The 26,426-nt window shown below is 47.5% G+C and overlaps 1 protein-coding gene across 1 annotated transcript in view; it reads left to right on the forward strand.

Annotated features, from left to right (window-relative positions):
- Positions 1–4,725: 4,725 nt before the first annotated feature.
- The window catches only part of LOC140402501 (uncharacterized), a 58,541-nt gene continuing 36,840 nt past the window's right edge, over positions 4,726–26,426 (forward strand). Inside the window, exons 1-3 of the mRNA XM_072490344.1 lie at positions 4,726–4,784; positions 14,291–14,340; positions 23,594–23,738. Of these exons, the coding sequence (XP_072346445.1) occupies positions 14,307–14,340; positions 23,594–23,738 (179 nt within the window). The 5' untranslated portion in view covers positions 4,726–4,784; positions 14,291–14,306. The remainder of the gene's footprint in view (positions 4,785–14,290; positions 14,341–23,593; positions 23,739–26,426) is intronic.

Consider the following 26,426-nt stretch of genomic DNA (forward strand, 5'->3'; position numbering starts at 1 on the left):
CTCTCACCCCCGCACCACCCTCACCCTCACCCCCACCCTCACCCCCTCACCCTCACCCCCACCCTCACCCCCACACCAGCCTCACCCCCTCACCCTCACCCCACACCACCCTCACCCTCACCCCCACACCCCCTCACCACCCTCACCCCCACAACACCCTCACCCTCACACCCACACCACAGGGTGCTGACTAGCACCAAACCTCCGAACGCAGGGCGTTGACTAGCACCAAACCTCCGAACACAGGGTGCTGACTAGCACCAAACCTCCGAACACAGGGTGCTGACTAGCACTAAACCTCCGAACACAGAGCGCTGACTAGCACCAAACCTCCGAACACAGGGTGCTGACTAGCACCAAACCTCCGAACACAGGGTGCTGACTAGCACCAAACCTCCGAACACAGGGTGCTGACTAGCACCAAACCTCCAAACACAGAGCGCTGACTAGCACTAAACCTCCAAACACAGCGTGCTGACTAGCACCAAACCTCTGAACACGGGGTGCTGACTAGCACCAAACCTCCGAACGCAGGGTGCTGACTAGCACCAAACCTCCAAACACAGGGTGCTGACTAGCACCAAACCTCCGAACACAGGGTGCTGACTAGCACCATACCTCCAAACACAGGGTGCTGACTAGCACCAAACCTCCGAACACAGGGCGCTGACTAGCACCAAACCTCCGAACACAGGGTGCTGACTAGCACCAAACCTCCGAACACAAGGTGCTGACTAGCACCAAACCTCCGAACACAGAGTGCTGACTAGCACCAAACCTCCGAACGCAGGGTGCTGACTAGCACCAAACCTCCGAACACAGGGTGCTGACTAGCAGCAAACCTCCGAACACAGCGTGCTGACCAACACTAAACCAGAGGCTGCCAAACCTCATCTCAAACACACTTTATAAACCCATTGGCAGTACAAGAAGAGGAATGAGGAGAAGTCTGGGAGAGCTAACTCATCCCACCACCAAACCAGAGACTAAAGAAACAGCGAGAAGCAGGGGGGGGGGGGGGGGTCACAAGAAGGGAAAACGTTTGCGGGTGACACTAAAAGAAATGGTATTGTAGACAGTGAGGAAGGTTATCAAAAATTGCACAGGATCTTGATCAGCTGGGGAAGTGGGCCGAGAAGTGGCGAATGGAGTTCAATGCAGATCAGGGTGAGGTGTTGCATTCTGGAAAGTGAAATCAAGGGAGGACTTTCATGGTGAATGGTAGGACCGTAGGGAGTATCGTGGAACGGAGGGCCTTAGTTAGGCCTCATGTCATTTGGAATATTGTGGACAATTCTGGTCGCCACACTACCAGAAGGATGTGGATGCTGTGGAGAGGGTACAGAAGCGGTTTAGTAGGATGCTGCCTGAGATAAACTCGGCCTGTTCTCACTGCAAAGACGGAGGTTGTGAGGCCACCTGATAGAGGTCGACAAGATTGAGTGGCATGGACAGAGTGGACAGTCAGACGCTCTTTCCTCGGGTAGGAGACTCAATGGGGACATAGGTTTGAAGCGCGTGGGGGAAAGTTTAGAACAGATGTGTGAGGCAAGTTTTTTACACAGAGGGTGATAGAGGGAACGTGCTGCCTGGGGAGGGGGTGGGAGCAGGTACGAGAGCGGCATTTAAGGGACAACTAGACAATACATGAATAGGGTGGGGATGGAAGGATACGGACTCCATCAGTGCGTACGGTTTTAGTTTAGGCAGGTACCATGGTCAGCGTAGCCATGGAGGACTGAAGGGCCTGTTCCTGTGCTGCATTGTTCTTTGTTCTTCATGCATAGTTCTCTGAAGGTGGAGTCACAGGTCGATGGGGCAGTGAAGAAGGCTTTTGGCCTGCTGGCCTTCATCAGTCAGGGCATTGAGTCTCGAAGTTGGAAAGTTATGTTGCAGTTGTACAGGATGTGGGTGAGGTCGCACCGGAGTATCGTGTTCAGTTTTGGTCGCTTTGCTGTCGGAAAGATGTTATTAAACTGGAGAGAGGGCAGAAGAGATTCACAAGAATGTTGCCAGGACTCAAAGGACTGAGTTACAGGGAGAGATTGGACAGGCTGTAGGAGAATGAGGGCTGATCTTATAGAGGTGGGTAAGATCATGAGAGGCATGGAGAGGGTGGATGCACTCAGCTTTTTTCCCAGGGTTGGGAAATCGAGAACTAGAGGGCAGAGGTTTAAGTTAAGAGGGGAAAGAATTAATGGGAGCCTGAGCACAACGTTTTTACACAGGGGATGGTACATATGCAGAATGAGCTGCCGGAGGAGGTGGTTGAGGCAGGGACACTGACAACATTAATAAGGCAGCTAGACAGATACATGGATAGGAACGTACTCGGGGACAGAGGTTTAAAGTGTGTGGGGAAAAGTTTGGAACAGATGTGCGAGGCAAGTTTTTTACACAGAGGGTGATAGAGGGAACGCGCGGCCTGGGGAGGGGGTGGGAGCCGGTACGAGAGCGGCATTTAAGGGACAACTAGACACTATATGAATCGGGTGGGAATGGAAGGATACGGACTCCATATACAGAGGGATATGGGCCAAATGCAGGCAAATGGGGTTGACTTAGATGGAATGGATCAGTATGGAGCCAAGGGTCTATCTCCGTGCCTGTCTCCATTACTGCCTAAAAGGAAGGAGCTGATGAAGGAGCTCTGAGATACGGACAGGTCCCCACTCGGCCCCCGGAAGGACCCCGTAGCGTAGATGGTCAGTGAAACCATCACCTTGACGTCCACCAGAAGCAGGTATCCTCCCCCATATCCCCAAGGTGCCAGGTTTCCCTTCATCTGGCAGATATGCCGTACGGTCCGGTCCCGCTGCTCCGCCGGAGTCTCCAGTGGCACGCCCAGTCCGGCAGGGCCTTGAATGACAGGCGCTGCCGGTACACACAAGCCCTCATGCGGCTCCTCCTTTGCACCTTCTCCTCCTCCACCTCGTCCTCGGCCTGTTGGGCGGCCGACTCTCCATCCTCACTGGCTGCCTGCTCTTCCTCTGGGGCAGGATCCGCTGCTGCAGGCTCCTCCTCCACGAGCAGCTCCAGCTCGTACCACGGGGCACCCGCCACTGCTCGGAGGAAGGCCACCATTGCTGGTTAATTCCATATCCATTGTCTGCAGGGGGTGAAAGGCCGACATGTCAGCACGGTGTGAACCCCCTTGCTCAACCAGGTCCAACAGGCGAGACAATGCCCCGGTTGGCACTGTGGACTCTGCCTCTGCAATGTGCCCCCCCCCGGGGCCCCGTTGGAGCCAGTCCTTGCTGCCAGGCATACAGTCACCTGGATCTACCTTTGCCAACGGTGCACTCCACAGCGCATATCCAACGCCCATTGTGGGGCCGCTGTGGGTGTTGCCCTTGGGTGGGCTGTGTTGCTCTGCAAGTGTGCCAGCCAGTTCGGTGTTTGATATGGTGGTGGGTGGGGGTTGGGGTGCTGGGGTGGTGGGTGGGGGATGGGGTGCTGGGTAGGGGCACAAACATGGTCGGTGTCACTCTGAAAAGTCAGGGTCCAAGGTGGGTGGTCAGTGGGGTGCGCAGCAAGGTGGCTGCGTTACAGCCGTGGCAATGGCGGTCCGTGATTGGGCACCGCCCCTGTGCCATGGGGGTCAGCCCGGCCCCACGGCCTGTCACCTCCCCGGCCCTTGCATGGCCCCCCCTACCCCAGCCAGCCCGGCCAGTGTGGGTACCGCCAGGCCGCAGTCGCACCTCTCCGTGTCCGACCTCCTCGCTCTCCCTCAGCAGTCACAGCGCCTGTTTCCCGTGTGGAGTGGACCACATTCACGCCACTGTCGAGGTGGCAGAGAATTGCGATTTGGCGTGAACCCAGCGCCCACAACGATTCTCCGGCCAATCATGTTTCCCGACCCCGGTGTTGGCTAACGGAAAATCCCGCCAATAATTTCCGATCTTGGCAGCGTGATTGGCAGCAACAGACACCCCAAGATCATTGAACAGATTGACCCCCAAATACTGCCGAATGTTGGAGACACGGCCAGATGTTGGCAAGTTCATTCATCTCACATCACTTTTGAAGAGGAAGTGTTTCTTTCTCTGATTCCTGTAATGTTTACTTTAATTGTGTCTTACCAATTAAAGCTTGAAGGTTAGAGCTGGGGGGGGGGGGGTGAATTTTCCCGCTGTTCCCATCGGTGGGATTTCTGGTCCCACTGACAGTGGCCTCCCCACCGTGGGGGGGTGGGGGGGGGGGTATGAACAAGGGGAATCCCCATTGGCTGCGATTGGGCTGGGAGATCCTGCCTCTGGCCAATGGCCTTTGCCGCCACAAAACAGGCTGCGGGGTGGTGAGGAACGTCCTGCCCCGTGTTTGTCAGCTCGTCACAGTTACACAGATCACCGTGCGGACCGACAAGACCTTTATCAGGACTGAGTTATCCCCCAATCCACATCAACTCATAAACAACAACAGCTGGCAATGGGAAACTGGTCTCCATCAGCTTTCGATTTGTGGTTGCCATCTGCTCGGTCGGGCTGATTAAACCGGGTGTGAATATTGTTGTGAAACTGGGAATCTCCACGCTGTCAGAATCCGGGATTGGGAGTGACTGAGATTAGATCGAATTACACAATGCAGAACACACCATACAGGGGGCACCATCACGTCTGCACCATCTGCCTCACTGTTGGGTGAACTTTGTCCGGGTCCAATCCATTTGCCTTACAAACAGACAGAGGCTGTCACGGACTGTTCAACACTGAGGAACAAACAACCTGAGTGAACCTGCTCCAGCTCACACGGCAACACCTCCTGAGGCTCCGGTAAGCAATCAGGTATGAATTAGATGCTGAGAAGGTTGTCACTGTTTTTAAACATTTGCACAGGTTTTTGTAACTCCAGTCCAGAGCTCATTAAGAGCTGTGCCTGTGAGGAGACTGGAGATGGATCTGGAGGATTTACTCAGCAAGTCACAAACCAAACATGGTTTAATCATTGGTGTGGGGGAGGGAAGGAGCGGGCTTGTGGATTGACCAAGAAACATGAACATGTTGGGGTCAAAGGATAATAAGAACTAGGAGCAGGAGTAGGCCATCTGGCCCCTCGAGCCTGCTCCACCATTCAATGAGATCATGGCTGATCTTTTGTGGACTCAGCTCCACTTTCCGGCCCGAACACCATAACCCTTAATACCTTTTTTCTTCAAAAAACTATCCATCGTTATCTTAAAACATTTAATGAAGGAGCCTCTACTACTTCACTGGGCAAGGAATTCCATAGATTCATAAGCCTTTGGGTGAAGAAGTTCCTCCTAAACTCAGTCCTAAATCTACTTCCCGTATTTGGAGGCTATGCCCCCTAGTTTTGCTTTCACCCGCCAGTGGAAACAACCTGCCCACATCTATCCTATCTATTCCCTTCATAATTTTATATCTTTCTATACGATCCCCCCTCATCCTTCTAAATTCCAATGAGTACAGTCCCAGTCTACTCAGCCTCTCCTCGTAATCCAACCACTTCAGCTCTGGGATTAACCTAGTGAATCTCCTCTGCACACCCTCCAGTGCCAGTACGTCCTTTCTCAAGTAAGGAGACCAGAACTGAACACAATACTCCAGGTGTGGCCTCACTAACACCTTATACAATTGCAGCATAACCTCCCTAGTCTGAAACTCCATCCCTCTAACAATGAAGGACAAAATTCCATTCGCCTTCTTAATCACCTGTTGCACCTGTAAAACAACGTTTTGCGACTCATGCACTAGTACACCCAGGTCTCCCTGCACAGCAGCATGTTCTAATATTTTATCATTTAAATAATAATCCCTTTTGCTGTTATTGCTACAAAAATGGATAACCTCACATTGGTCAACATTGTATTCCATCTGCCAGACCCTAGCCCATTCACTTAACCTATCCAAATCCCTCTGCAGACTTCCGGTATCCTCTGCACTTTTTGCTTTGCCACTTATCTTAGTGTCGTCTGCAAACTTGGACACATTGCCCTTGGTCCCCAACTCCAAATCATTTATGGAAATTGTGAACAATTGTGGGCCCAACACTGATCCCTGAGGGACACCACTAGCTACTGATTGCCAACCAGAGAAACACCCATTAATCTCCCCTCTTTGCTTTCTATTCATTAACCAATCCTCTATCCATGCTACTACTTTCCCCTTAATGCCATGCATCTTTATCTTATGCAGCAATCTTTTGTGTGGCACCTTGTCAAAGGTTTTCTGGAAATCCAGATATACCACATCCATTGGGTCGCCGTTATAGAACATAGAACAGTACAGCACAGAACAGGCCCTTCGGCCCTCGATGTTGTGCCGAGCATTGTCCGAAACCAAGATCAAGCTATCCCACTCCCTGTCATTCTGGTGTGCTCCATGTGCCTATCCAATAACCGCTTGAAAGTTCCTAAAGTTCCTACCTCACGGCTCTATCCACTTGAGTGGCAACCTTCAGAGATCTGTGGACATGAACCCCAAGATCTCTCTGTTCCTCCACATTCCTCAGAACCCTGCCATTGACCCTGTAATCCGCATTCAAATTTTTTCTACAAAAATGAATCACCTCGCACTTATCAGGGTTAAACGCGATCTGCCATTTTCGGCCCAGATCTGCATCCTATCAATGTCTCTTTGCAGCCTACAACAGCCCTCCACCTCGTCCACTACTCCACCAATCTTGGTGTCATCAGCAAATTTACTGACCCACCCTTCAGCTCCCTCCTCCAAGTCATTGATAAAAATCACAAATGGTGAGGACCCAGCACTGATCCCCGTGGTACACCGCTGGTAACTGGGCTCCAGTCTGAAAATTTTCCATCCACCATCACCCTCTGTCTTCTATGTGATAGCCAGTTACTTATCCAATTGGCCAAATTTCCCTCTATCCCACACCTCCTTACTTTATTCATGAGCCGACCATGGGGAACCTTATCAAACACCTGACTAAAATCCATGTATACGGCATCAACTGCTCTACCTTCACCTCTGTACTTACTTACCTCCTCAAAGAATTCATCCACCGCACGGGTCATGTCCTCAAAAAATTCCACTAAATTCGCAAGGCACGACCTGCCCTTTATGACCCCATGCTGCGTCTGCCCAATGGGACAATTTCCATCCAGCTGTCTCGCTATTCCCGTGCCCGTTTCACGCCGTCGGGTTTCACAAGGCGTGAACACTTTGTCTCCATTTTGGAGAACAGCCCCAATGTCTACTTTCCCACTCCCAGAGAGAGAGACTTCACTCACTATAGAGAGATAAACTCAATGTTTAGTATCCCACTCCCAGAGAGAGACTTCACTGACTATAGATAATAAACTCAATGTTTAGTATCCCACTCCCAGAGAGAGACCTCACTCACTATAGATAGATACACTCAATGTTTACTATCCCACTCCCAGAGAGAGACTTCACTGACTATAGATAATAAACTCAATGTTTAGTATCCCACTCCCAGAGAGAGACCTCACTCACTATAGATAGATACACTCAATGTTTAGTATCCCACTCCCAGAGAGAGACTTCACTGACTATAGATAGATAAACTCAATGTTTAGTATCCCACTCCCAGAGTGAGAGACTTCACTCACTATATAGAGATAAACTCAATGTTTAGTATCCCACTCCCAGAGAGAGACTTCACTCACTATAGATAGATAAACTCAATGTCTCCTATCCCACTCCCAGAGAGAGAGATTTCACTCACTATAGATAGATAAACTCAATGTCTCCTATCCCACTCCCAGAGTGAGAGACTTCACTCACTATAGAGAGATAAACTCAATGTTTAGTATCCCACTCCCAGAGAGAGACTTCACTCACTATAGATAGATAAACTCAATGTTTAGTATCCCACTCCCAGAGAGAGAGACTTCACTCACTATAGATAGATAAACTCAATGTCTACTGTCCCACTCCCAGAGAGAGAGACTTCACTCACTATAGACAGATACACTCAATGTTTACTATCCCACTCCCAGAGAGAGACTTCACTCACTATAGATAGATAAATTCAATGTCTACTATCCCACTCCCAGAGAGAGAGACTTCACTCACTATAGATAGATAAACTCAATGTCTACTATCCCACTCCCAGAGAGAGACTTCACTGACTATACATAGATAAACTCAATGTCTACTATCCCACTCCCAGAGAGAGAGACTTCACTGACTATAGATAGATAAACTCAATGTTTACTACCCCACTCCCAGAGAGAGACCTCACTCACTATAGATAGATAAACTCAATGTCTACTATCCCACTCCCAGAGAGAGACCTCACTCACTCTCGATAGATAAACCCAATGTCTACTATCCCACTCCCAGAGAGAGAGACTTCACTCACTGTAGCTAGATAAACTCAATGTCTACTATCCCACTCCCAGAGAGAGAGACTTCACTGACTATACATAGATAAACTCAATGTCTACTATCCCACTCCCAGAGAGAGACGTCACTCACTCTAGATAGAGAAACTCAATGTCTACTACCCCACTCCTAGAGAGAGAGACTTCACACACTATAGATGGATAAACTCAATTTCGACTATCCCACTCCCAGAGAGAGACTTCACACACTATAGATAGATAAACTCAATGTCTACTATCCCACTCCCAGAGAGAGAGACCTCACTCACTCTCGATAGATAAACTCAATGTCTACTATCCCACTCCCAGAGAGAGAGACTTCACTCACTGTAGCTAGATAAACTCAATGACTACTATCCCACTCCCAGAGAGAGAGTTCACTGACTATAGATAGATAAACTCAATGTCCACTATCCCACTCCCAGAGAGAGAGTTCACTGACTATAGATAATAAACTCAATGTCTACTATCACACTGCCAGAGAGAGAGACTTCACTCACTATAGATAGATAAACTCAATGTCTACTATCCCACTCCCAGAGAGAGAGACTTCACTCACTGTAGCTAGATAAACTCAATGTCTACTATCCCACTCCCAGAGAGAGAGACCTCACTCACTATAGGTAGATAAACTCAATGTCTACTATCCCACTCCCAGAGAGAGAGACTTCACTCACTATAGGTAGATAAACTCAATGTCTACTATCCCACTCCCAGAGAGAGACTTCACTGACTATACATAGATAAACTCAATGTCTACTATCCCACTCCCAGAGAGAGACTTCGCTCACTGTAGATAAATAAACTTAATGTCTACTATCCCACTCCCAAAGAGAGACTTCACTGACTATACATAGATAAACTCAATGTCTACTATCCCACTCCCAGAGAGAGACTTCACTCACTATAGATAAATAAACTCAATGTCTACTATCCCACTCCCAGAGAGAGACTTCACTCACTATAGATAGATAAACTCAATGTCTACTATCCCACTCCCAGAGAGAGACTTCACTCACTATACATAGATAAACTCAATGTCTACTATCCCACTCCCAGAGAGAGACTTCACTCACTATAGATAGATAAACTCAATGTCTACTATGACTATGATTTAGTGGCCATTACTGAAATATGGTTGAAGGATGGTCACGACTGGGTGTTAAATATCCGAGGGTATCAAACTTTTTGGAAGGACAGAGTGGATGCTAAGGGAGGTGGTGTAGCTCTGTTATTTAAGGATGACATCCGGGCAACAGTAAGGGATGACATCGGTGCTATGGAGGATAAGGTTGAATCCATTTGGGTGGAAATCAGGACTAGTTAAGGCGAAAAAGTCACTGATAGAAGTTAACTATAGGCCACCAAATAGTAACATTATGGTGGGGCAGGCAATAAACAAAGAAATAACTGATGCATGTAGAAATGGTACAGCAGTTATCATGGGTGATTTTAATCTACATGTTGATTGGTTTAACCAGGTCGGTCAAGGCAGCCTTGAGGAGGAGTTTATAGAATGTATCCGTGATAGTTTCCTAGAAAAGTATGTAATGGAAGATACGAGGGATCAAGCGGTCCTAGATCTGGTCCTGTGTAATGAGACAGGATTGATTCAGGATCTCATAGTTAGGGATCCTCTCGGAAGGAGCGATCACAATATGGTGGAATTTAAAATACAGATGGAGGATGAGAAGGTAAAATCAAGCGCTAGTGTTTTGTGCTTAAACAAAGGAGATTACAATGGGATGTGAGAAGAACTAGCTAAGGTAGACTGGGAGCAAAGACTTTATGGTGAAACAGTTGAGGAACAGTGGAGAACCTTCCAAGTGATTTTTCACAGTGCTCAGCAAAGGTTTATACCAACAAAAAGGAAGGACGGTAAAAAGAGGGAAAATCGACCGTGGATATCTAAGGAAATAAGGGAGAGTATCAAATTGAAGGAAAAAAACATACACAGTAGCAAAGATTAGTGGGAGGCTAGAGCACTGGGAAATCTATAGGGGGCAACAGAAAGCTACTAAAAAAGCTATAAAGAAGAGTAAGATAGATTATGAGAGTAAACTTGCTCAGAATATAAAAACAGATAGTAAATGTTTCTGCAAATACATAAAACAAAAAAGAGCGGCTAAGGTAAATATTGGTCCTTTAGAGGATGAGAGGGGGGATTTAATAATGGGAGATGAGGAAATGGCTGAGGAACTGAACAGGTTTTTTGGGTCGGTCTTCACAGTGGAAGACACAAATAGCATGCCAGTGACTGATGGAAATGAGATTATGACAGGTGAGGACCTTGAGAGGATTGTTATCACCAAGGAGGTAGTGATGGGCAAGCTAATGGGGCTAAAGGTAGACAAGTCTCCTGGACCTGATGGAATGCATCCCAGAGTTCTAAAAGAGATGGCTAGGGAAATTGCAAATGCACTAGTGATAATTTCCCAAAATTCACTAGACTCTGGGGTGGTCCCGGCGGATTGGAAATTAGCAAACGTGACACCACTGTTTAAAAAAGGAGGTAGGCAGAAAGCGGGTAATTATAGGCCAGTGAGCTTAACTTCGGTAGTAGGGAAGATGCTGGAATCTATCATCAAGGAAGAAATAGCGAGGCATCTGGATGGGAATTGTCCCATTGGACAGACGCAGCATGGGTTCATAAAGGGCAGGTCGTGCCTAACTAATTTAGTGGAATTTTTTGAGGACATTAACAGTGCGGTAGATAACGGGGAGCCAATGGATGTGGTATAACTGGATTTCCAGAAAGCCTTTGACAAGGTGCCACACAAAAGGTTGTTGCATAAGATAAAGATGCATGGCATTAAGGGGAAAGTAGTAGCATGGATAGAGGATTGGTTAATTAATAGAAAGCAAAGAGTGGGGATTAATGGGTGTTTCTCTGGTTGGCAATCAATAGCTAGTGGTGTCCCTCGGGGATCAGTGTTGGGCCCACAACTGTTCACAATTTACATAGATGATTTGGAGTTGGGGACCAAGGGCAATGTGTCCAAGTTTGCAGACAACACTAAGATGAGTGGTAAAGCAAAACGTGCAGAGGATACTGGAAGTCTGCAGAGGGATTTGGATAGGCTAAGTGAATGGGTTAGTGTCTGGCAGATGGAATACAATGTTGACAAATGTGAGGTTATCCATTTTGTTAGGAATAACAGCAAAAGGGATTATTATTTAAATGATAAAATATTAAAACATGCTGCTGTGCAGAGAGACCTGGGTGTGCTAGTGCATGAGTCGCAAAAAGTTGCTTTTCAGGTGCAACAGGTGATTAAGAAGGCAAATGTAATTTTGTCCTTCATTGCGAGAGGGATGGAGTTTAAGACTAGGGAGGTTCTGCTGCAATTGTATAAGGTGTTAGTGAGGCCACACCTGGAGTATTGTGTTCAGTTTTGGTCTCCTTACTTGAGAAAGGACGTACTGGCACTGGAGGGTGTGCAGAGGAGATTCACTAGGTTAATCCCAGAGCTAAAGGGGTTGGATTACGAGGAGAAGTTGAGTAGACTGGGACTGTACTCGTTGGAATTTAGAAGGATGAGGGGGGATCTTATAGAAACATATAAGATTATGAAGGGAATAGATAGGATAGATGTGGGCAGGTTGTTCCCACTGGCGGGTGAAAGCAGAACTAGGGGGCATAGCCTCAAAATGAGGGGAAGTAGACTTAGGACTGAGTTTAGGAGGAACTTCTTCACCCAAAGGATTGTGAATCTATGGAATTCCTTGCCCAGTGAAGCAGTAGAGGCTCCTTCATTAAATGTTTTTAAGATAAAGATAGATAGTTTTTTGAAGAATAAAGGGACTAAGGGTTATGGTGTTCGGGCCGGAAAGTGGAGCTGAGTCACAAAAGATGAGCCATGATCTCATTGAATGGTGGAGCAGGCGCGAGGGGCCAGATGGCCTACTCCTGCTCCTAGTTCTTATGTTCTTTTGTTCTTATCCCACTCCCAGAGAGAGACTTCACTCACTATAGAGAGATAAACTCAATGTCGACTATCCCACTCCCAGAGAGAGACTTCACTCACTGTAGATAGATAAACTCAATGTCTACTATCCCACTCCCAGAGAGAGACTTCACTCAGTATAGATAGATAAACTCAATGTTGACTATCCCACTCCCAGAGAGAGAGTTCACTGACTATAGATAGATAAACTCAATGTCTACTATCCCATTCCCAGAGAGAGACGTCACTCACTATAGATAATACACTTAATGTCTACTATCCCACTCCCAGAGAGAGACTTCACTCACTATATATAGATAAACTCAATGTCTACTATCCCACTCCCAGAGCAAGAGACTTCATTCACTCTAGATAGATAAACTCAATGTCTACTATCCCACTCCCAGAGAGAGACCTCACTCACTATAGATAGATAAACTCAATGTCTACTATCCCACTCCCAGAGAGAGACCTCACTCACTATAGATAGATAAACTCAATGTCTACTATCCCACTCCCAGAGAGAGACTTCACTCAGTATAGATAGATAAACTCAATGATGACTATCCCACTCCCAGAGAGAGAGTTCACTGACTATAGATAGATAAACTCAATGTCTACTATCCCATTCCCAGAGAGAGACGTCACTCACTATAGATAATAAACTTAATGTCTACTATCCCACTCCCAGAGAGAGACTTCACTCACTATATAGAGATAAACTCAATGTCTACTATCCCACTCCCAGAGCAAGAGACTTCATTCACTCTAGATAGATAAACTCAATGTCTACTATCCCACTCCCAGAGAGAGACCTCACTCACTATAGATAGATAAACTCAATGTCTACTATCCCACTCCCAGAGCAAGAGACTTCACTCACTGTAGATAGATAAACTCAATGTCTACTATCCCACTCCCAGAGAGAGACTTCACTCAGTATAGATAGATAAACTCAATGTTGACTATCCCACTCCCAGAGAGAGAGTTCACTGACTATAGATAGATAAACTCAATGTCTACTATCCCATTCCCAGAGAGAGACGTCACTCACTATAGATAATAAACTTAATGTCTACTATCCCACTCCCAGAGAGAGACTTCACTCACTATATATAGATAAACTCAATGTCTACTATCCCACTCCCAGAGCAAGAGACTTCATTCACTCTAGATAGATAAACTCAATGTCTACTATCCCACTCCCAGAGAGAGACCTCACTCACTATAGATAGATAAACTCAATGTCTACTATCCCACTCCCAGAGAGAGACCTCACTCACTATAGATAGATAAACTCAATGTCTACTATCCCACTCCCAGAGAGAGACTTCACTCAGTATAGATAGATAAACTCAATGATGACTATCCCACTCCCAGAGAGAGAGTTCACTGACTATAGATAGATAAACTCAATGTCTACTATCCCATTCCCAGAGAGAGACGTCACTCACTATAGATAATAAACTTAATGTCTACTATCCCACTCCCAGAGAGAGACTTCACTCACTATATAGAGATAAACTCAATGTCTACTATCCCACTCCCAGAGCAAGAGACTTCATTCACTCTAGATAGATAAACTCAATGTCTACTATCCCACTCCCAGAGAGAGACCTCACTCACTATAGATAGATAAACTCAATGTCTACTATCCCACTCCCAGTGAGAGAGACTTCACTCACTATAGATAGATAAACTCAATGTCTACTATCCCACTCCCAGTGACAGACTTCACTCACTATAGATAGATAAACTCAATGTCCACTATCCCACTCCCAGAGAGTTCACTGACTATAGATAGATAAACTCAATGTTTCCTATCCCACTCCCAGAGAGAGACTTCACTCTCTATAGGTAAACAAACTTAATGTCTACTATCCCACTCCCAGAGAGAGACTTCACTCTCTATCGGTAAACAAACTCAATGTCTGCTATCTCACTCACATTCTCTATCATTTTCCCATCTCTGTAATTTTCTCTAATATGGATTGTCCATTTTCAATTACAGAATATCACTGAGAGAGATGAAGACGCTGTTGTTGTATCTGGGCTATCTGAGTAAGTAACCTTCATTCAGGACACCGAATACAATTGTGATCATTCAGCATCATCCCGGGAAAATAGATGGAGTAGAGAGGAAGAGACTTTTCCCCTTGGTGGAGGGGTCAATAGCCAGGGGGCAGAGATTTCAGGTGAGGGGCAGGAGGTTCAGAGGGGATGTGAGGGAAACCTTTTCACCCAGAGTGCGGTGGGAGTTTGGACCCCGCTGCCTGAAAGGGAGGTGGAGGCAGAGACCCTCATAACATTTAAGAAGTGTTTCGATGTGCGCTTGTGATCCCCGGGCAGACACGGCTCTTGGCCAAGTGCCGGGAAATGGGATTAGAATAGTCAGCTGGTTGTTTTTGACCGGCCCAGACCTGATGGGCTGAAGGGCCCTTTCTGTGCAATGTGAATCTCTCACTCCAACAGCTCCTGATATTCGGATCAAAGATCTGATCAAAGAACTGCAGTTTTATCCGAGAAAGAGTTTTTTGGAGAGGTTTTATTGAAGGGTGTGTATTTAGGAAGGAGTTCGGGAACGAGAGGAAGATGAAGTTACTGAGAGCTTTCAGGAAGACATTCCCCAACTTGGAATGTGGGATGAGGTTGTGGCCTCCACTGATTGGGTGGAGGGAATGGGTGCTGTGATGGGGGCGGAGCGATGGAGTTTGAGGATGAGGGACATTAATTGTGGGTGGAGGGATGGAGTTTGAGGATGAGGGACACGGATTGTGGGCGGAGGGATGGAGTTTGAGGATCAGTGACATGGATTGTGGGCGGAGGGATGGAGTTTGAGGATGAGGGACATGGATTGTGGGCGGAGGGACGGAGTTTGAGGATCAGGGACATGGATTGTGGGCGGAGGGATGGTGTTTGAGGATCGGGCACATGGATTGTGGGCGGAGGGATGGAGTTTGAGGATGTGGGACATGGATTGGGGCGGAGGGATGGAGTTTGAGGATGTGGGACATGGATTGGGGCGGAGGGATTGAGTTTGAGGATGAGGGACATGGATTGTGGGCGGAGGGATGGAGTTTGAGGATGAGGGACATGGATTGTGGGTGGAGGGATGGAGTTTGAGGATGAGGGACATGGATTGTGGGTGGAGGGATGGAGTTTGAGGATGAGGGACATGGATTGTGGGCAGAGGGATGGAGTTTGAGGATGAGGGACATGGATTGTGGGCGGAGGGATGGAGTTTGAGGATCAGGGACATCGATTGTGGGCGGAGAGATGGAGGTTGAGGATCAGGGACATGGAATGTGGGTGGAGGGATGGAGTTTGAGGATCAGGGACATGGATTGGGGCGGAGGGATGGAGTTTGAGGATGTGGGACATGGATTGGGGCGGAGGGATTGAGTTTGAGGATGAGGGACATGGATTGTGGGCGGAGGGATGGAGTTTGAGGATGAGGGACATGGATTGTGGGTGGAGGGATGGAGTTTGAGGATGAGGGACATGGATTGTGGGTGGAGGGATGGAGTTTGAGGATGAGGGACATGGATTGTGGGCAGAGGGATGGAGTTTGAGGATGAGGGACATGGATTGTGGGCGGAGGGATGGAGTTTGAGGATCAGGGACATCGATTGTGGGCGGCGAGATGGAGGTTGAGGATCAGGGACATGGAATGTGGGTGGAGGGATGGAGTTTGAGGATGAGGGACATGGATTGTGGGTGGAGGGATGGAGTTTGAGGATCAGGGACATGGATTGTGGGTGGAGGGATGGAGTTGGAGGATGAGGGACATGGATTGTGGGCGCAGGGATGGAGTTTGAGGATGAGGGACATGGATTGGGGACGGAAGGATGGAGTTTGAGGATGAGGGACATGAATTTTGGGTGGAGGGATGGAGTTTGAGGATCAGGGACATGGATTGTGGGCGGAGGGATGGAGTTTGAGGATCAGGGTCATGGATTTTGGGCGGAGGGATGGGGTTTGAGGAACAGGGACATGGATTGTGGGCGGACGGATGGAGTTTGAGGATGAGGGACATGGACTATGGGCGGAGGGATGGAGTTTGAGGAAGAGGGACATGGATTGTGGGTGGAGGGATGGAGTTTGAGGATGAGGGACATGGATTGGGGCGGAGAGATGGAGTTTGTGGAAGAGGGACATGGATTGTGGGCTGAGGGATGGAGTTTAAGGATGAGGGACATGGATTGTGGGTGGAGGGATGGAGTTTGAGGATGAGGGACATGGATTATGGGTAAAGGGATGGAGTTTGAGGATGAGGGACATGGATTGTGGGTCGAGGGATGGAGTTTGAGAATGAGGGACATGGATTGTGGGCGGAGGGATGGAGTTTGAGGATGAGGGACATGGATTGTGGGCGGGGGGATGGAGTTTGAGGATCAGGGACATGGATTGAGGCGGTGGGATGGACTTTGAAGATCAGGGACATGGATTGTGGGTGGAGGGATGGAGTTTGAGGATCAGGGACATGGATTGGGAGCGGAGTGAACATCAGAACATAAGAACTAGGAGCAGGAGTAGGCCATCTGGCCCCTCGAGCCTGCTCCACCATTCAATGCGATCATGGCTGATCTTTTGTGGACTCTGCTCCACTTTCCGGCCCGAACACCATAACCCTTACTCCCTTTATTCTTCAAAAAACTATCTATCTTTCTCTTAAAAACATTTAATGAAGGAGCCGCTACTGCTTCACTGGGTAAGGAATTTCGTAGATTCACAACCCTTTGGGTGAAGAGGTTTCTCCTAAACTCAGTCCTAAATCTACTTCCCTTTATTTTGAGGCTATGCCCCCTAGTTCTGCTTTCACCCGCCAGTGGAAACAACCTGCCCGCATCTATCCTGTCTATTCCCTTCATATTTAGATATGTTTCTATAAGATCCCCCCTCATCCTTCTAAATTCCAACGAGTACAGTCCCAGTCTACTCAACCTCTCCTCGTAATCCAACCCCTTCAGCTCTGGGATTAACCTAGTGGAAATCCAGATATACCACATCCATTGGCTCCCCGTTATCTACCGCACTGTTAATGTCCTCTAAAAATTCCACTAAATTAGTTAGGCGCGACCTGCCCTTTATGAACCCATGCTGCGTCTGCCCAATGGGACAATTTCCATCCAGATGCCTCGCTATTTCTTCCTTGATGATAGATTCCAGCATCTTCCCTACTACCGAAGTTAAGCTCACTGGCCTATAATTACCCGCTTTCTGCCTACCTCCTTTTTTAAACAGTGGTGTCACGTTTGCTAATTTCCAATCCGCCGGGAGCACCCCAGAGTATAGTGAATTTTGGTAAATTATCACTCGTGCATTTGCAATTTCCCTAGCCATCTCTTTTAGCACTCTGGGATGCATTCCATCAGGTCCAGGAGACTTGTCGACCTTTAGCCCCATTAGTTTGCCCATCACTACCTCCTTGGTGATAACAATCCTCTCAAGGCCCTCACCTGTCATAGTCTCATTTCCATCAGTCACTGGCATGTTATTTGTGTCTTCCACTGTGAAGACCGACCCAAAAAACCTGTTCAGTTCCTCAGCCATTTCCTCATCTCCCATTATTAAATCTCCCCTCTCATCCTCTAAAGGACCAATATTTACCTTAGCCACTCTTTTTTGTTTTATGTATTTGTAGAAACTTTTACTATCTGTTTTTATATTCTGAGCAAGTTTACTCTCATAATCTATCTTACTCTTCTTTATAGCTTTTTTAGTAGCTTTCTGTTGCCCCCTAAAGATTTCCCAGTCCTCTAGTCTCCCACTGATCTTTGCTACTTTGTATGTTTTTTCCTTCAATTTGATACTCTCCCTTATTTCCTGAGAGATCCACGGTCGATTTTCCCTCTTTTTACCGTCCTTCCTTTTTGTTGGTATAAACCTTTGCTGAGCACTGTGAAAAATCACTTGGAAGGTTCTCCACTGTTCCTCAACTGTTTCACCATAAAGTCTTTGCTCCCAGTCTACCTTAGCTAGTTCTTCTTTCATCCCATTGTAATCTCCTTTATTTAAGCCCAAAACACTCATGCTTGATTTTACCTTCTCACCCTCCATCTGTATTTTAAATTCCACCATATTGTGATTGCTCCTTCCGAGAGGATCCCTAACTATGAGATCCTGAATCAATCCTGTCTCATTACACAGGACCAGATCTAGGACCGCTTGTTCCCTTGTCGGTTCCATTACATTGTGTCCTAGGAAACTATCGCGGATACATTCTATAAACTGCTCCTCAAGGTTGCCTTGACCGACCTGGTTAAACCAATCGACATGTAGATTAAAATCCCCCATGATATCTGCTGTACCATTTCTACATGCATCAGTTATTTCTTTGTTTATTGCCTGCCCCACCATAATGTTACTATTTGGTGGCCTATAGATTACTCCTGTCAGTGACTTTTTCGCCTTACTATTCCTGATTTCCACCCAAATGGATTCAACCTTATCCTCCATAGCACCGATGTCATCCCTTACTGTTGCCCGGATGTCATCCTTAAATAACAGAGCTACACCACCTCCCTTACCATCCACTCTGTCCTTCTGAAAAGTTTGATACCCTCGGATATTTAACTCCCAGTCGTGACCATCCTTTAACCATGTTTCAGTAATGGCCACTAAATCATAGTCATTCACGATGATTTGCGCCCTCAACTCATTTACCTTATTCCGAATACTACGAGCATTCAGGTAAAGTACACTTATGTTGGCTTTTTTACCTCTGTTCTGAATCTTAACACCTCGATCAGTAACCTCTCCTAAGTTATATTTCCTCTTAACCTTTCTCCTAATTTTCCTTGTCGTTGAACCAATATCTTCCTGTAACAACCTGCCGCGTCGCTTACCATTAATGTTTTCACTTCCCGTTTTATTTCTTTTAATATTCCTGGTCCTATTCACTGAGCTCCCCTCAGTCACTGTACCTTGTACTGTCGCCCTTTTTGATTTTTGACTCTGGCTTCTCTGCCTTACACTTTCCCCCTTACTGCCTTTTGTTTCTGTCCCTGTTTTACTACCTTCCAACTTCCTGCATCGGTTCCCATCCCCCTGCCACATTAGTTTAAACTGTCATTGAGTTTGAGGAACAGGGTGGAGTGATGGAGTTTGAGGAACATGGGACATGGATTATGGGCGGAGGAATAGAGTTTGAGGATGAGGGACATGGATTGAGGGCGGAGGGATGGAGTTTGAGGATCAGGGATATGGATTGTGGGCGGAGAGATGGAGCTTGAGGATCAGGGACATGGATTGTGGGCGGGGGGATGGAGTTTGAGGATGATGGACATGGATTGTGGCTGGAGGGATGGAGTTTGAGGATCAGGGACATGGATTGTGGGCGAGGGATGGAGTTTGAGGATGAGGGACATGGATTGTGGGCGGAGGGATGGAGTTTGCGGATGAGGGAAATGGATTGTGGACGGAGGGATGGAGTTTGAGGATCAGGGACATGGATTGTGGGCGGAGGGATGGAGGTTGAGGATCAGGGACATGGATTGTGGGCGAGGGATGGAGTTTGAGGATGAGGGACATGGATTGTGGGCGGAGGGATGGAGTTTGAGGATGAGGGACATGGATTGTGGGCGGAGGGATGGAGTTTGCGGATGAGGGAAATGGATTGTGGACGGAGGGATGGAGTTTGAGGATCAGGGACATGGATTGTGGGAGGAGGGATGGAGTTTGAGGATGAGGGACATGGATTGGGAGTGGAGGGATGGAGATTGAGGAGCAGGGACATGGATTGTAGGGCCAGAGGAGATTGGGATATAACGGGTGGTCTGAGAGGATTTGAGTTTGAGGATGGCCGGGGGAGTTTACACAATGACCTCAGTCGGAGAGTTTGCCGGGGGGGCTGACAGCTTTGTTTACCTGAGGGACAACGTTGAAAAAACTGCTGCTCTTTATTTGTCTCTCTTCAGGCTATCTTCTTCTGCGGGGAGAGAGAGAGGGAATTATGATCTGCTCACCTGATTGGTCGGGGGGGGGGGGGGGGGAGGGGCGTGGCTGGTCTTTAACTGGTGGCATTTGTGGGCAACACTGTGAGACATAAAGGGGTTGTGCTGCTCGGTGCCAGGGGGTTCTGAGGAACATGCTTGAAGGTGAGATGTGGGGATTTGGGGAGGGTGTGAGGTGTCAGCCAGTGGATTGGGGAGGAGGGGTTTCAGAACTGGTGCCAGGAGAGAGGTGGTCACTTACCCTTGCAGCTCGTTAGAGGCTGTTCATCTTCATTCGACATTGGATGGTGGTCCTCCTGCTCATGCTGCCCACACTGACAGCCTCTGCCACCGCCTCTCAGGCTGACCCTGCTGCTGGTCCTCCCACCCCCTCTGGGGACCAGCGTGCCCTCCTCTCCTCCGCAGCGAGAGAACCCTTGTCAGGTCAGCATCGCCAGAGCGAGGAGTAGGTCTGTGCGCTGCCCTGCTTGTGTGTTGACTGGGAGTGAGTGGTGAGGGAGCGTCTAAAAACAGCGCCCCCTTGTTGGCAGCGAGACACTGCGGCGCGGGGCGGGGGAATCAGACGGCGAGACAGCCAGTGATGTTGAGATTCTCACCGTGATCTCACCAACCTGGCCGCCACGAAACGCACACCAAACTCACCCAAAAGCGGAATTTAACTTTTGTCCTCTGAATGGGCCCCCAAACTCTGGTTCTCTCCCCACAGATGCTGCCAGACCCGCTGAGTTTTCCCAGCATTCTCTGTTTTTAATTCAAAATTCTCCCTAACTTTGAGTAAATGCAATGAGCCAATTTCAGCACTTCCTGCGGAAATAATCTCACAGACTAACCACACTGTGAGAAAAACAATGTCTCCTCCTCCCCATCTTCAAATGAACATGGCTCAGTTTCAAATTGTGCTCCTTGTTCGAGTCTCCCTCACCAGTGGAAACATCCTCCTGGTGCTCACCCAATCCAACCCCCTCAGAATCTGATTGGTTTCAATGAGATCCGCTCTGACTGAGGAGAATCCGAGTGGATTTTTCAATGATGTGTTCAATCCGGAACATTAGTCAGAACAATGGGGCAGGGATTGAATACAGGGAAAGGGAGGATGTGGACTTTACTGAGTAAAACATGGGGAATATCGGGAGAATCCCAGGAGAATGGAGGTCAGGATCCTGGAAAGGATTGGAGAATCTTGGGTGAGATATTCAGTGGAACAAGGATTGTGTTGTTGCGATTTTCAGGCTGACAGAATGAGCGTTTAAAAATACAAAGTGCGACGTGTCAAAGAACCCAACTCACCTCAATCTTTAGCATGGAGATCGGGAACGCCAAGTCTCACCAAACCTTGAAATTTCCGCAAGGACACAGGATGGGAGCAGTTCATTCTCCGGTTTGAGGAGAAGACCAATGGTGTAAAATGTCATCAGGTGACAAACTACTGGGCGCCACAGACAGCAAGTGACCCAGGGAGAGATCAAGGAAGGGGGGCAGGGAGAAGTCCGAAGAAGAGGAACAGAAATTCAAGCTCCAAGTTGGAGAAAGGATACGGGGAAGAGACTTAAATACAATATGTTTCCATGAGACTGGTTTACTCTCAGTGTGACTAATGTCTAAGTGGGTTGTTGAGAAATCCGTGGAATCTGCTTTGGTCACACCAGTCATTTATTAAGTATGAAGGCTTGTCTGATAACATTTGCATGAATATTGATTCACAGGTACCTCTTACTTAGCATGAATGCTCGAGTATGAGAAATATTTGGAAATTGTTTTAACTTTCTGACTTTCTATAATGTTATTGTTCCCTCTCTGGATTCAACCAGCAGTGTGGGCTATTGCCAATGATTGCAAAATACCTTAGTAGCATTTGCATTACTTGACTCTTGTACAGTAAAACTTTGGTTTTCAATGTGATTCTTTTAGTGAATTACTGGGAGTTCCAATTTATCTTTAAAAGCTAACAGCTTCCCTTTTGATGCTAAGATTCTGTTGGTGGGAAACTTTGCCCTCTGTGTGATGAATGTAGAAATTGTTATATATTATATGTTATATCCTGTTTCAGTAATGTTATTAAAAACTCTGCAAATATACATACAGGCAACATGTCTATTAAGTCTGCAATTAAAGAAGCATAAAAGGTGAGGTATTCATTAATTCCAATCACTTACTTGGATACAGTTGAAGGGCTAATGGAATAATATTGTGATTCATGGAGATTCCCTGGATTGTAGATAATTTATGAGGGAGTGCATTTTTTCTTGGCTAAGCAGGTCATGGAACTGAGTGGGATAGAAGTGATGGAATTAATAGGAGGAGCCAGGTATGCCTGTAGTTTTGTAGTCTGTTGTAGGATTTTAAGTTGAACTGCAGTTTTGCCAAATGCTGTTAGGTTGAGCAGACATTTACTGGATCTGTCCTTGAAAGCATCTCTCTCAATGTCTCCACACAGATAAGCAAGTAAACCTGCTTCATTAACTTAATTCATAAGTGGCATTTGATCTGTATTGGGTTGTTGAATTGGAGTTAGTAGCAGGTATAGATAGTAAGTTAAAGTTTTTCCTTTTGTTTAAGAACAGTTTAACTGATGGATGTAAAGTTATATCTTTGATGTTAATGTGGTAAATTCTGTGTTTTAATTAAACTTTTTTTAACATAAAAGATACCTATTGACTTAATTGAGGCATACAAGATGATCAGAGGATTGGATAGGGTGGACAGTGAGAGCCTTTTTCCTCGGATGGTGATGTCTAGCACGAGGGGACATAGCTTTAAATTGAGGGGAGATAGATATAAGACAGATGCCAGAGGTAGGTTCTTTACTCAGAGAGTAGTAAGGGTGTGGAATGCCCTGCCTGCAACAGTAGTGGACTCGCCAACACTAAGTACATTCAAATGGTCATTGGATAGACATATGGACGATAAGGGAATAGTGTAGATGGGCTTTAGAGTGGTTTCACAGGTCGGCGCAACATCGAGGGCCGAAGGGCCTGTACTGCGCTGTAATGTTCTATGTTCTATGTATTGGTCAGAGTGACCACTCCTGGGGTGAAGTGTCCTTTCCTCACAGTTTTACACATTGAAAATTGTTTGGGCGTCTTGTCTGGTATCTCAACACCTGCGATGTCCACAGTTTGTGTTGAGCTGCAGATACAGTGTTGGGTTCTACATGCTCCATCCCCAAGGTCACAGATCCCCAGAGACGGAGCTGGGAGATGAGGAGTAAACTGGTTTGGAGAAGGAGCAGAGATTCCAGCTTCCAGTTCAGGGATTGATAGCAGACAGTGGTTGAAACTAAGGTTGTTGCAATGCAGATGAGCCAGTGTGTAATATTTCCTCATCTTTATTTTAACAATAAATATCTTACTGTCATTCAGCTGCCGTCTCCATATCTGTTGACCCGTGCGTGAATCATGAACTTCTGGACCAGCCATGGAGGAGCGTAAAGTGTCTGAATCAAAACTGTTCCGCTGATTGGCAATGTGATAACGGTCTTGTCGCTGGATGGTACAGATTCAATGGGTAAGATCCAGGGGAAAACGCGATTAAACTCATCAGGAACTGCAGAGAAAGTGGGATCGTTATTCAGAGCAATGGGGCAGGGAGGGAATACTGGGAAAGGGAAGATGTGGCTTCTACAGAGTGAAACATGGGGAATAATGGGAGATTCCCAGGGAAACAGAACAGAGATAGAGGGCGGATCTTTCCCAGATGCAGTGGAGTTGTAGCGTGAGGGCCTGTACCCACTCCCAGGGAGCAGACCATCGAGTTGGGGCACTGACCCACCAGAGGAAGCGGTGACAGCTCTGCTCAGTGCCAATAGCCTGCAGAGGAGGACAGGCACCTAGTGTCGGAAAAGGGTGAGTGACCATTTGCGTTCTGCCAGTATACGTTACTCCTCCCATCACTCGCACACTCACAGGGAGCTCACTCACTGCCAGCACCACTCCCTCTCCCACACACATCTGCATCTCAAAGAACAATACAGCACAGGAACAGGCCCTTCTGCCTTCCAAGCCTGCCTTGACCATGGTGCCTGGCAAAAATTAAACCATATGCACTTACGGAGTCCGTATCCTTCCATTGCCACCCTCTTTATATAATTGTGTAGATGCTCCTGAAATGCCGCTATCGTACCTGCTCCCACCACCTCCCCAGGCCGCGCGTTTCATATAATTACCACCCTCCATGTGAAAAACTTACCTCGCACATCTGTTCTAAACTTTTCCCCATAACTTTAAACCCATGTCCCCTAGTATTTGACTCACCTACCCTGGGAAAGAGCATCTGACTATCCACTCATAATCTTGTAGACCTCTGTCAGGTCGCCTCTCAACCTTCCATTGTTCCAGTAAAGAAAAACTAAGTTTATCTAACCTCTCCTCAGAGCTAATGCCCTCCACACCAGGCAACATCCTAGCAAACCACTTCTGCACCCTCTCCAAAGCATCCACATCCTTCTGGTAGTGTGGCGACCAGAATTGTACACAATATCCCAAATGAGGCCTTACTAAGGTCCTGCACAGTTGAAACATGACTTGCTAATTTTCATATTAGCAGAGCTAGCTGGAAGAAGACAAAGGGTGGTGGTTGATGGGAAATGTTCAGTCTGGAGTCCAGTTACTCGAGGCGTACCACAAGGATCTGTTTTGGGGCCACTGCTGTTTGTCATTTTTATAAATGACCTGGAGGAGGGCGTAGAAGGATGGGTGAGTAAATTTGCAGATGACACTAAAGTCGGTGGAGTTGTGGACAGTGCGGAAGGATGTTACAAGTTACATAGGGACATAGGTAAGCTGCAGAGCTGGGCTGAGAGGTGGAAAATGGAGTTTAATGCAGAAAAGTGTAAGGTGATTCATTTTGGAAGGAATAACAGGAAGACAGAGGCTAATGGTAAGATTCTTGGTTGTGTGGATGAGCAGAGAGATCTCGGTGTCCATGCACATAGATTCCTGAAAGTTGCCACCCAGGTTGAGAGGGTTGTGAAGAAGGCGTACGGTGTGTTAGCTTTTATTGGTAGGGCGATTGAGTTTTGAAGACATGAGGTCATGTTGCAGCTGTACATAACTCTGGTGTGGCCGCATTTGGAGTATTGCGTGCAATTCTGGTCGCCGCATTATAGGAAGGATGTGGAAGCATTGGAAAGGGTGCAGAGGAGATTTACCAGAATGTTGCCTGGTATGGAGGGAAGATCTTATGAGGGAAGGCTGAGGGACTTGAGGCTGTTTCGTTAGAGAGAAGAAGGTTAAGAGATAACTTAACTGAGGCATACAAGATGATCAGAGGATTGGATAGGATGGACAGTGAGAGCCTTTTTCCTCGGATGGTGATGGCTAGCACGAGGGGACATAGCTTTAAATTGAGGGGAGATAGATATAGGACAGATGTCAGAGGTAGGTTCTTTACTCAGAGAGTAGTAAGGGTGTGGAATGCCCTGCCTGCAACAGGAGTGGACTCGCCAACACTAAGGGCATTCAAATGTTCTATATTCAATGTCCGGACCGATGATGGCCAGCATGCCGTAAGCCTTCTTGACCACCCTAACCACATGTGTTGCCACTTTCAGTGATCGGTGGACATGGGCGCCCAGATCTCTCTGCCTGTCAATACAGGAGCGCACACTCCGTGGTGAGGGACACACACTCCGTGGTGAGGGACACACACTCCGTGGTGAGGGACACACACTCCGTGGTGAAGGACACACACTCCGTGGTGAAGGACACACACTCCGTGTTGAGGGACACACAATCCGTGGTGAGGGACACTCACTCCGTGGTGAGGGACACACACTCCGTGGTGAAGGACACACACTCCGTGGTGAGGGACGCACACTCCGTGGTGAGGGACACACATTCCGTGGTGAAGGACACACACTCCGTGGTGAAGGACACACACACAGTGGTGAGGGACACACTCTCCGTGGTGAGGGACACACACACCGTGGTGAGGGACACAAACTCCATGGTGAGGGACACACACTCCGTGGTGAGGGACACTCACTCCGTGGTGAAGGACGCACACTCCGTGGTGAGGGACACAACTTCCGTGGTGAGGGACACACACTCCATGGTGAGGGACGCACACTCCATGGTGAGGGACAGACACTCCATGGTGAAGGACACACACTCCGTGGTGAGGGACACACACACCGTGGTGAGGGACACACACTCCGTGGTGAAGGACACACACACCGTGGAGAGGGACACACAC

This window comes from Scyliorhinus torazame, chromosome 25 (genome assembly GCF_047496885.1).
Source record: "Scyliorhinus torazame isolate Kashiwa2021f chromosome 25, sScyTor2.1, whole genome shotgun sequence".
Lineage (NCBI taxonomy): Eukaryota > Metazoa > Chordata > Chondrichthyes > Carcharhiniformes > Scyliorhinidae > Scyliorhinus > Scyliorhinus torazame.